General features: G+C 38.3%; 1 protein-coding gene across 1 annotated transcript; it reads left to right on the top strand.

The window, feature by feature from the left end:
• Positions 1-955: 955 nt before the first annotated feature.
• Positions 956-3,193, top strand: LOC141846677 (vicilin-like seed storage protein At2g18540). The gene is made up of 5 exons (XM_074734714.1): positions 956-1,435; positions 1,509-1,693; positions 1,754-1,834; positions 1,913-2,224; positions 2,294-3,193. Exons 1-5 carry the CDS (start codon positions 1,147-1,149, stop codon positions 3,191-3,193), a joined length of 1,767 nt encoding a protein of 588 aa, XP_074590815.1. The 5' UTR covers positions 956-1,146.
• The last annotated feature ends 9,250 nt before the right edge of the window (positions 3,194-12,443 follow it).

Genomic DNA, 12,443 nt, shown 5'->3' with positions numbered 1-12,443 from the left:
TTCGAACCGAACTCGAACATATTCGATAATTTTTCGAGCCGAATTCGAATCTATAATATTATTCACGAACCGCTCGAATTAAAGCATTTCGAACTAAAATTTGATTTGCGAACCGCTCGAATTAAGACATTTCGAACTAAAATTTGATTTTACTCGAATTAAGATTCGAATAATTCGAATCGAACTCAAATAATTTAAGGCATTTCGAACTAAAGTTTGATTATACTCGAATTAAGTTTCGAATAATTCGAATCGAACTCGAGCTTGAATCATATACGAAACAAACTCGAGCCAAAATTATTGATATTTTCGAGCTTCAAATCGAATTCAAATATCATATATATGTTTAGTTCAAATTTGAATATCAATATTTTTATATTATTCATAACAACAACTACATGATCATAATTGTTAAATTATAGTAATTACAAGACTAATTAATATAACATAATATTATAACCATTATAAATCATAATTAATACAATAACACTAAATTTTAAAAAATAATTTGATCTAATAGTGTGTTATGTGTAATAATTTTAATAAGTATGAGCAATTTTAACTTTAAAATGGAGTAATTTTAACTAAAGCTATCATTAAAAATATTAGAACAAAACTAGTTTTAAAATAAACAAGATAAAATATCATTTTAATACTTTAAAAAATTAGAGTCTCCTTAATAAAAATAAGAAAAATGATACCATTGTTCAAAAAATAAAACGTGTCTTTCTAATTTTTACCTTTAATTTATTTATTTTAGATATTATATATTTAATTAATAAAGGAATTTTAGATATTTCTCAGTCCACGAACGGAATTACTTTAAGCCAATTTCTATTAAATAGCCCATGGGCTTACCTCATCAAGGACTGGAGGAAAATGGGCCCATCGGACCGGCCCAATCAATTACTCGACGACAGAATCGCCTCCGACCAGCCACACACAAGCGTCGTCCACCTGCTGCGAGGACGAGTCACCCGACCAGGCCTGGACTCGCGACGTGGCGTCCATGCACGTCGCCGCCTCACGAGACCTACGCATGTCCCAGGTTTCCTTCTTCTCATCGACCACCATTCTTATGCCTCTCTGTTCTTCCAATCCCTCCACATATCCCTTACCGCCGAGATCACAGAGATCGGCAAGGAAATGTTGGTGACTTTGAAAGCTCTGGTTGTGGTCGGACTGGCCGCCCTTCTGTGTGCCCTCGCGACGGCCACAAATGGAGACGACGTCCATCATGCGCAACAATTTACTCCGGTGGTGACCAAAGAGAGCAGGAGAACCCTGGCGCTGACGGCGTCGGGGATGATCACGGCCGTCGACGTGCATGACGGCTACAGGGGCGCTTACCACCTTCAGTTCATCACCATGGAGCCTGGTTCGATCTTCCTCCCTGTGCTCCTCCACACAGACATGGTCTTCTATGTCCACACTGGTATTTATCAGTCTCTTCATTGTTTTGGTTTCTCTCTGCACATATGCGCGGTTCATGAAGCTTTAGTGTGCAGGTAGAGGAACGGTGACCTTCATCGGCGACGGCAGTGAAGAAGAGGTTGGAGTCGTTCGCGGTGACGTTTACAGGCTCGAGCAAGGTACGACCTTCTATGTGAAAAGCCACCCTGATCCAGCGAGAGAGCGGCTCAGAATTCATGCAATCTTTGGCACTGTGGAGGTTGATCATTGCAATCCCTTGGTAGGTTCAGAGATCGATCTCTTTGCATAGTTGACAGCGCTGATGGCTTCTTGGTTGCAGGGGCTTTCTGCAGGAGTTTACTCGAATATCAGCGATTTAGTTCGAGGATTCGATGACAACATTCTCCAGATGGGTTTTGGGGTATCTTAATTTGAATCTGTCACAAGGCATACCTGAATTTGACATCTGAATGATTGATTTCTGTGATGGATGTGCAAGGTTTCGGCGGAAACAATTCGACGCATCAAATCTGCTCCGGCATCTTCTCCGATCGTGAACTTTGCTCGAAGGAATAAGACGGAGGAGCCAAACTGGAAGGAAGAAATCATCGAAGCTCTTTTTGGCGTCAGAGGAATACCTGATTTGGTGAACAAGAAGAAAAAGAAGAAGAGCGAAAGCAAGGCATTCAATTTCTTCAAGGTTAAACCGGATGTGAAAAACGCCAATGGATGGAGCATCGCGTTGACACACAAGGAACTCAAAGCTCTCAAGGGTTCCCATTTAGCCCCATTCATGGTCAATTTGACGAGGGTGAGCGATTATGCTTGTCAAACTTCGGAAAATCTCGACTCGTGTTGATTTGCTGATGACATTTTGAAGGGCTCGATGATGGGGCCGCACTGGAACCCTAGGGCGTCGGAGATCGCCATCGTGATACGAGGGCGAGGCATGGTGCAACTGGTGTGCCCTAGCGATGCATCTGGGAAGAAGATTAGGGGCGCTGCCGCCGCCAAATGCCAGAGGGCGAAGTTTAAGGTGGAGGAAGGGAGCGTGTTCGTGGTGCCGCGATTCCACCCGATGTCGCAGATCTCGTTCAACAACGAGACCTTGGCATTCGTGGGATTCAGCAGCGCGACGACGAACAACCACCCGCAGTTCCTGGCGGGCAAGAGATCGGTGCTGCAGGCGATCGACGCCGACGTGCTGGCGGCGGCGTTCAACGTGAATTCGAGCGTGGCCGAGGGCTTGTTGGCAGCTCAGGGCGAGGCGGTCATGCTCCCGTGCACGTCGTGCGCGGAGGAGATGGAGGCGGCGATGGAAAGGGAGGAAGAGGAAGCGAGGAAGAGAGAGGAGCGAGAGGAGGCGAGGAGGAGAGAAGAGGCGGAGAGGGAAAGAGAAGAGGAAGCAAAGAGGAGGGAAGAGGAGGAAGCGAGGAAGAGGAAGGAGGAGGCGGCTCGAAGAAGAGAGGAGGAGGAAGCAAAGAAGACAGAAGAGGAAGAAGCGAGGAGAAGAAAGGAAGAGGAAGAAGAGAGAAGAAGGGAGGAAGAAGAAGAAGAAGAGAGGAGAAGGAAGGAGGAAGAAGAAAAGGAGAGAAGAAGAGAGGAAGAGAGAAGGAAAGAGAGAGAAGAGGAGAAGAGAAAGGCAGAGGAAGAGGAAGAAGCTAGAAGAGAGAGGGAGGAAGAGGAAGAGAGAAGGGAAGAAGAGGAAGCTAGAAGAGAGAGGAGGGAAGAGGAAGAGAGTAGAAGAAGAGAAGAAGAGGAATGGAAGAGGGAGGAGTAGAAGTAAACGGGTCTCTGTTTCTGTAATCACTGGTTATAAAATAAAGAAAGGATGAACACAACTCCTTTCATTATGCAAATTATTAAAATAATCTCTCTTTTTTTTTAATAAAAAAGTACTCTATCAACTATTTTAATTTTTATTTCAAATATTATTATAAGAGCATCCGCAACTTTCGTGACGTTATAACGCGTTATAATATGGATCTACTGGGTCCACTATCACTTGATCGATCAGTGGTGGTCGACCAGTGGTGGTCGACCAGTGGTCGACTACCACTCAGAACTCTGAGAAAAAATGGTTGACCATCACTCAGAACTCAGAACTTTTTTTCTCTGTCGAACGCGTTAACATTAAAAAAATAAAAAAACACACGGGCCCACCTATTAATGTGTTCAGAACTCTGAACGCATTCAATACGTAGCTCCTCTCTCACTCCTCCCTCACTCCTCCACGTACTTCCCTCGCTCCTCCATGTTCGCTATTAACGAGTGATTAACACCGCGTTGCGGATGCTCTAACAGTTACTTGGTTGTTATTGTATCGTATAGTAGTTATTGTAGAATTAATTATTTTATTTTAATTAAAATTATTATATATAAAAATATTATTATATTACAATATTTTTTTATTAATTTATCAAAATTATTAAATTTTAAATTGATCAAAATTATTTTAAATTAATTATAATAAGTACCGAACTAATTAGATTAGCTATGAAGTTGATATACCAAGCTTTGAATTTTTAAAATTTAAAATTTTGAATTTTAAAATTTAAAAAATATTATATTAAAATATTTTTTATCAATTTAATACAAATAAATTTTTTTAAACTCATTTTAAATTAATTAAAATAATTATAAATAATTGTAAAAGCATTGAGTAGTTATTATAATTATTATAATAATATTGTATTAATTATTTTATGTTATAGCGGTTATTTTGTAATTGTTATAAGTTGTAGTCATTAGTCTTAGTTATTAGGAATGTCACTCACCAATTCTATCCAAATTGATCTTAAAAATATCGAATTAGGATTGGAGATGGATTTGGATTGACTTGATTTTGAGATTTAGAGTTTTTGAAGTTAATTCAAATTGTTTTTTGAAAATTAAGATATTTTTATGTATATTGTTAATATGATAAATGATAAATGATAAATTGTTTATAGGTTGATATATCCTGATCAAGAAAATTCAAGTCTATCTTGATGAAAATAATACATCAGACGGAAGAAGGGGGAGCGACTGCTTGACTAGCTCTATGCCTAACTGGCTTCATACTCGACTCATTCAACCCCCTCGATAGGCACCTGAACGACATATAGACGAAAAACATGTGGGATAACATAGTACACAAAACAACGGGTAACTAAATACATTATTAATATAGTATGATCTTCTACCGTATTGGGTATGGATGATGAGACCCTTCTTTATAATGATGAGATATTCTCCTTATCATGTATGTGACATTCCCTTTGATGACTGTATATAAAAGGAATCCACTTTCGCATATGCATACACATTGACCATTATTTGCATCCACTTTTTCCTCTCATTCTTCTTCCTCATCTTCAAACGGTGGACTAACTTGGGCGTTATAGTAGTTGAGCTAAGTCACTCTTGGCCTCTATTCTAATCCTCTTTATTCTCTTCAAAGCCTTGCAGGTCCGCTGTTTTAGCTCAGCTACACATGAGTTCTGAGCGACTCCATCAACACAGAAGTCAAGTGTCCGATGAATTATCTGGAGGCGAACCCAAATAGGAACAATTAGATTGATCATTGATCGTGTTAGGTCTAGCTTAATTTTAATGTCTAATTGGTTTCAATATAAGTGTCTACAGAAAATGACCAAAAAGCCCCTATTACACTTCTCTAACAGCAAGCTTGGTGCGGAGTAAAATTGCAATTTTGGGAAGATTGTGAGTAAAATTGCAATTTTGGGAAGATTGTGAGGGTATATTCGTATTCGAAAATGATAATCTGCGAGCCTGTTTCTTGCGCGCCTATGCGCAACTTCGAATTCACCGTTCACCACCAATCACACGTCGCATCTGACCGTCCAAAATTGAAAATATACAGTGCTCCACCCCCCATCCCCGCCGCTGCCGCAGCCCTCACCGCACCGTCCAGCCACCGTCGCCCGTCGGACCGGGCCAGATCGATGCGCCACTCGCCGGCGCGTCGATCGGCATCAGATTCCGGCTTGATTGTGGTCGGAATCCGACACAATTTGGCCGGAATCACGCTCGGCAGTGACCGCGTGACGGCGGTCCTTCCTCAGCCAGTCTCCGACCGCGATTTGGTCATGAATCGGCCGCGATTTGGCAGCTAATGGTCGTGCGCTGGATTCGGTGGTTTCCGGCCGAATTAGTCGGATTCCGGCCACAATCCGGCCATAATCCGACGTCGGCTAACGCGCCGACGAGTGGCACGTCGATCGGGCCTGATCCGGCGGCCGTCGGTGGACGGACGCGCAAGCTGTGTCGCACGGCGTATTTACGGCCTATGCGGCAATACTGCCCTCCTCTAAATGGGCTAAACAATTAGGAGGAAGAAGAAGGGTCGGGGTCGGCTTTCATTATTTGTGTTTCTGTTATGGTCTTGGGATTAAGCAGATTCTTGTGAGGCGCGGAGTTTTTCGCGTTCACGGGGTATAAAGTCTTTGATCTTTGCGCTGTTTTATCTGGTGATCTATAGAGATTCCGCTGATTTGTTTAGTTTCTTCTTTGTGGTTATCTGGATCTGCTCGAAATCGGCAACCTTTTGACAAATAGATGAGAATAGAATTTTCTGCGTGAAATCTGGGCTATCAAAGTTGCTCATTGCTCTCTGCATTGATCGTGGATTTTAGAGATGTTGATCCAAGTTATACATTTTGAGGAACTCTTATATAGTTTTTGTAAGAATTGTTTGATATTGAATTTATACTTGAGAAATGTCGAGTCAACTTGAAGCTCCCCAATTTAGTCTCGCCATGTGAATTGTGGACTATTAGAGGAGCTCTATAAGTTCAATTCTCTCATCTAAAGCGGGTTGTCGCAAGTGAGGACTATGTAAACTCCGCTTTGATTGAAGCTGGTAATGTCTTTGAATCTATGATCCTTTCTGATGTTTTAGGCTTGGCATAATTTTTTGAATGTATAAGTTGTATTTTTTTTTTTTACATTTTCTCTCAACATAACAATTACCATAGTGACTGTAGACCATCTCTATGTTAATCTAATAATTCAATTCTACAAGTCTCTTGTTCACTTTTAATGTGTTAGCTTCAGTTGGGCCTCAAATCTAAGCTTTTATAGGTTCACGTTATAATCAACCATCTGAACTGAGGAGAAAGAGAGTGGATGACCTGCTGATATGCTTTTTCAGAAAGAATAGGGTATTAGAAGTGAGAAGACCACCTGCAATCTTGTTTTGGTTGTGATGAAACTAGTCATAGGTTATATTTTTTACTGTAAATCATACATGTTGGCAAAGTTGATTTCTTTTACATTGATATAATAATCATCATGTAGTCTTCTGATTTACTAAACGATCCATAGATTACATGATATTTGTCTTGTACAAGCAGTTCCAATTAGAAGTGTCTAGATTGTTTTATGATTGGAAGATGTTTAAGATGGATGTTTCACAGAAACCTCAAGGAGGGAAATTATCAGATTATGCTCCTCACCCTGCAATTGCAGGTTTGTGTTATAATTGACCATCTGATCTGAGAAGAAAGAGAGTGAATGACCTGCTGATATGGATTTTTTCAGAAAGAATGGGGTATTTGTAGTTAAATGGCCACCTGCAATCTTGTTTTGGTTGTGATGAAACTAGTCATAGGTTATATTTTTTGCAATAAACCATAGATGTTGGGGAAGTTAATTTCTTTTACGTTATATGGTGATCATCATGTAGTCTTCTGATTTACTGTAAGATTAATAGATCACATGATATTTGTCTCATACAGGCAGTTCAGGTTATAAGTGAGTCAGACGGTTTTATGATAAAGATGCGTGATGGAACTGGAAGTGGTCTTCTGCTTCCTATTGTTGTTCGTATGTTTTTCCATCTTTGCTGTGTACAGCTGCTAGTCTTTTCTTCCACAAAAGTGATCCGACTTTCTTCATATTCAGTGCAAATGCCAAGTTTGTTGTCGATGGCTGCAATTCTGAATGTTCCAATAGTAAGATTGCATACTTCTGTTAACCATTATTCTCATCATTATTATTTGGTATCTTCTAATAGAAGAATGCCTGATCTATGTTTGTTTGTCAGGCAAGACCAACTAAGTAGCCAAAGTGATGATTGAAGAGCTGGGGTGGGAGGTAATTTGAAAGCCTTCATCTTTTCTGTGAGTATGAAAAGTTACCCTAGGAGGTCTTCATAGAACATACTGTAACATTCCATGGACTATTTATTTGATCGATCAATTTTGATAATGGTAGTTGTAAGCTCTGTTTGTTTGGAACCATATGAATAAGAAGATATTCCTTGTTTCAGGTTCAAGTTGTTAGGATCACCAAGAGAGTGGATCAGGTTTACTTTGCTCAGCTACATCTCTCAAAGGTCAATCTCATAATAAGGTACCTGCAATCCACTTTGCAGCTAATGAGAACCTTGAATTGACAATCAAGGTTATCAACGATAACTCTCAATTAAACGCCAACTAATGTTAATTTTTTTAAAGTTTAATATTTAAATCAGAGGCAGTGAAAAATAAATAATAATAATAATAATAATAAATGTTCATGGAGTACTCACGACGTGGATGAATGAGTAGGTAACAAAACTCGCAGTATATATATAATTTAAAAACAATTTGACTACTTCAGAAATCAATGTACTATTTCAACAAAATGAATCACTACTTTGTCACCTTTGTTGACCAAAGTTAGCCCGCTGACTCCATCCTATTATTATTTTTCAATTGACTTTGATCAAGTCAATCTATCCAACCTCATTTTATTTTAGGATTTAGTCAATTTAATTGTAATCGCAGGTATTATTTGTTAGATAATTGCTTTTTTTCATGATTATTTAACTAACTTAAAAATTAAAAAAATATAATGAAATTAAAATATAAGACAACTTTATGAAATAGAAGTAATTGCATGTAACTTATTTATATTATATTATTATTATTATTATTATTATTATTATTATTATTGATGTGTATAATAATAATAATAATTATAAGTGATGCGTGATAAAAGGATAATGGGGGTTGAAAATATATATATATATATATATTACAATAGTTTTTTAATCGTAGGGCATATACCTTTAGGGTGCGTTTGGTTAGGGGTAATCTGTGATTACCCCGGTTATCCATCCAATGTTATCAACAAAAACTGTGTTTGGTTTAGGTATTCAATGATTCCGGGGTAATCTTTTATGCCTGACACGTCAGCATACGTCATCAAAAAGGTAATGCAACCCGGAATCACATAACCAAGGAAAACGTAGGTTTTCCTGGATTCCGGGGTTAAGTAAATTTCCTTTACCTTATTACCCCGCGTAACCCTCTCATCCTGCGCGTGCGAAACTTAGTGAGCGACTCCTCTCCCTGGCGAGCGAAACCTAGCGGCGGCGACGGCGATTCCCTGCGAGCGAAACCTAGCGGCGGCGGCGGATTTCTTAAATTACTCAATCGCTTGCTTCAATTTCGGTTACCTCCGGCTACCTCCGCCCTTCGCCCTTCGCCCTTCGAAACCTAGCGGCGGCGGATTTCTTAAATTACTCAATCGCTTGCTTCGAAACCTAGCGGCGGCAGTAGATTTCTTAAACCAGTTCCTGCCGGCTACCTCCGCCCTTCGCTGCCCCCGGCGGAGCCATGCCCGGTCGCGTGATGAACTGGAAGGCTGAGAAGTTAGTGGGTCACCGCAGGGAGGCGGCGGCGGCTACCGGAGGCGCGCCGGTTCTACTCGAAGAAGAAGTTCGTTCGCTCCGCCCCTTTCGCCCCCCGGAATACGACTTCATTCCTCATCCGCGCGAAGAAATCTGGCGGGATCGCCCCGCTAGTCTCGCCATGCCCCGTCACGCGGCGGTCCTCCCGACTCCCGAGCTCTCCCCGACGCGGGAGGGCCTCACCGACCTGGTCAAGGAGGAATGGGGCGTCGACGGTTACGGTTCGATGAAGGGCCTGCTCCGTCTCCGGTCTCTGAGCGGCCACGATACACGGCCGGGCGAGGAGGAGGATGGCAACGAGGCTGATACGTCGAGCGAAAGCGACGTGGAAGAGCAGCCTCGCCGATTGAGCACTAGAATATGAATAATTAATTAAATTATCTAATAATTAATAAATAAAATTTATACAGTTATTGAAAATATAATTTTAATAGTTAAAATTAACGAAGACAATCCTAATTATTTTTTACTAAAAATTACCTTTAATCTATAACACTTCTAATTACAATTAACAAAATATAAATATTTAAATACGTTTATTAATGTTGATTCAATTTTGCTCAAATATTTATTCCTATTTGTTAGAACATATTCCTATTTGTTAGAACCTCTCTTAAGATAATTTAAATTTTTAAAATTTATATATAATATATTATTAATATTATAATTAATAATTTAAATTTAAAAATAATTAAATATCAAATTAATTTAGTTGTAAAAAATGATTATAATTGAACTAGGGATAATATAGTAAATGTAAAAGTAAGTAATGTATTAAAACCTTCAAACAAATAAGGTTTTGTTTCATTACCTAGGATTCAACCAAACAACATTGGTTATGTTTTATTCCCTATAGCCTTGGTTATGTGATTACTTGGTAATCACATAACCAAGGTTTTAAAGAGATTTATGAAATAAAAAAAGTTGAAAAAAAAATTCGAACTATCGTGGATGTAAGATTTGAGGTATTATTTTAAGAATGGTAATGAAATTTTAAAATTATTTTTTAGTAACGTGGATGGGGTCAATTAAAGATGTGTGATTTAATAATATAGGACTCATAAAGAAGAATTATAAAGAATTTTTTTATATATAGTAGAGAGAGTTATAGATTTGTATATTTTTGATGTGACATATTGAAAATCATAAAAAAAATTAATTTAGAGACGTCGGTAAAATTTATGGATTTCAAAATATTTTTATAATATAAATATAATAAAAATATTAATTAACTTAGAACAACAGCTAACAGCCCCAATGATACCGCGTGGAGTTCGTCTTGTCCAAATATCCACGAATGCTTATCGTTTTGTATATTACTTCAGTAAAAGATGAGCGGTCTCATGCGATCTATATTACGATTATCTATAAAAAAATAAATTAAAAAATTATAATTAATCATTATTAAAAAAATATTATTTAAATTTTATCGAGATTCGATTCTTGTTCACTTTAATAAATCTGTCTCATAATAATCAATTCAATCGTACCTCAAACACTTTTTGCGTGTATTATGGTCGAAGTGTTTTATTTCAAATGGTAAATATAGAGATGTGTTGCTTGAGATGTCAGGTTTTGAGTCCTCTTAACAACATGTAACTGTTGAGTGAGGTGCTGTTTCAGCCGTAGGTTCTTATCAACATAGTGGTACTGTGTCTCCAAAAAATCTTTTAAGGGGTTTTGAAATACAATTTTACCCTCAGAACATAGCTGAGTTGGTTACAACAAAATAGATTTGCAAAAAATAGCAGATTCTAAAATCTTTTAAGGGGTTTTGAAATACAATTTTACCTCTTAGAATATAGTTGAATTAATTACGATAGAAGATTTAGAAGAGCAGCGGATTTCATTTTTTGCTGTGATCGAGAAGCTTTACGGGTCGGATTCTCCTCGCCGCTCGTTAATTAAGAAGAGGAATCAAATCCCCGATAGCGAACTTCAACCCACTTAAATGTGTGCGGGGCCCAACGCCCCACTGCCCTCTAATCAATTTCCTACTTTTACGATTGGCATCCACTAAACAAATCATTAATTCTTCACCATCAATTTTTCTTTTTTATTCTTTTAATAAATATGAAAGTTAGATATTATGATGAATCACCTTTTATTTAATTTAAAAATATGTCTAAATTTCAGCTAAAATCTTAGCTTTTATTCTACTCCACCACTACTTTTCATCTATATATATCTCTCTCTTTTTTTTTAATAAAGTACCTTCAATTTGATTATTTAAAACTTCTATTTTTTAAAAAAATATTTGACTGATCAGTAAATTTTATATTAGTTTATAAAAATTAATAAGTTAAATATATCTATTCAAAGTTATTCAGTTAATTTAATGAATTATTTAATTTTTTTATTGAATAAATATAAATAAATTTTTTATCAAATTAAATATTAAAATTATTTATAAAAATACTAAAATTACTCTAAACTGCCCCCCTACATTTGAAAATTCTTCTCGTGAATGTCTTCTTCTCTTAACACTTATTAAGTTAATAAACAAAAACAAATAAAAATAATGGCCTAATAGTTTAATTACTTTTGGATGTAGACATTTTTTGATATATATATATATATATATATATATATAGTGGACTATATGAATGAGAAATGCTATGCTGTGCGACTCCTTCTACGTAATCCGTACGCAACATCGCCGACCTATCGTCGTTACCATCGCTCTTGCCGTGTCGTCTGATTATCGCCGGCCATCGTCTCGGGCGCGATCGATACGCCTCTCGCCGGTGCTCCGTCCGGCGTCGGATTCCGAATGAATAGTAGTCGAAATCCGACGTAATTCGATCGGAAACAGTAAAATCACGCAATCGACAGTGGCCAACGCCGACCCGTCCTCTATCATCTGACGATCGCGATTCGGCTAGAATCCGGGCCGATCGCGGTCGACAGTGGTGCACGCCACTACCGACCGTGATCGGGCCTGAATTCGTTATATTTCGGTCACTATCCAGTCAAAATTCGACGTCGGACGGAGCGCTGATGAGTGATGCATCGATCGCGTCCGAGACGATGGTCGGCAATTGTCGAACGACATGGCGAGGGTGGCGGCAATGACAGTAGATCACGGATGTCGTGCACGGGTCGCGCAGCATAGCATTAATATATATATATATATATATATATATATTATTTTCTCTAATTTAGTATAGAGGACTATTTTGGAAAATCAGATAAATTGTGGGTGAAAAAAAAAGTTGGCCGATCATTTTATCTGGAGAATTAATTCTCATCAAGGATTTTATGTCTCTTTTCAATCACGATACAGAATTCGAGTCCCTACCATTGAATTATCCTCACCTACACACGTTGTGCCCACTCTCGTTGAGAT

Source organism: Curcuma longa, chromosome 15 (genome assembly GCF_044706935.1).
Source record: "Curcuma longa cultivar G26 ecotype Majalengka, Jawa Barat chromosome 15, ITB_CL_G26_1.1, whole genome shotgun sequence".
Taxonomy (NCBI): domain Eukaryota; kingdom Viridiplantae; phylum Streptophyta; class Magnoliopsida; order Zingiberales; family Zingiberaceae; genus Curcuma; species Curcuma longa.
The sequence above is the reverse complement of the archived record's forward strand: the minus strand, read 5'-3'. Positions and strand labels throughout refer to the sequence as shown.

Excerpts from the sequence above, each read along its gene's own strand:
- LOC141846677 (XM_074734714.1), top strand. The coding sequence starts at position 1,147 with ATGTTGGTGACTTTGAAAGCTCTGGTTGTGGTCGGACTGGCCGCCCTT. Across the intron at positions 1,436-1,508 it reads GGTCTTCTATGTCCACACTG|GTAGAGGAACGGTGACCTTC; the intron begins GTATTTATCAGT and ends TTTAGTGTGCAG. Across the intron at positions 1,835-1,912 it reads TTCTCCAGATGGGTTTTGGG|GTTTCGGCGGAAACAATTCG; the intron begins GTATCTTAATTT and ends TGGATGTGCAAG.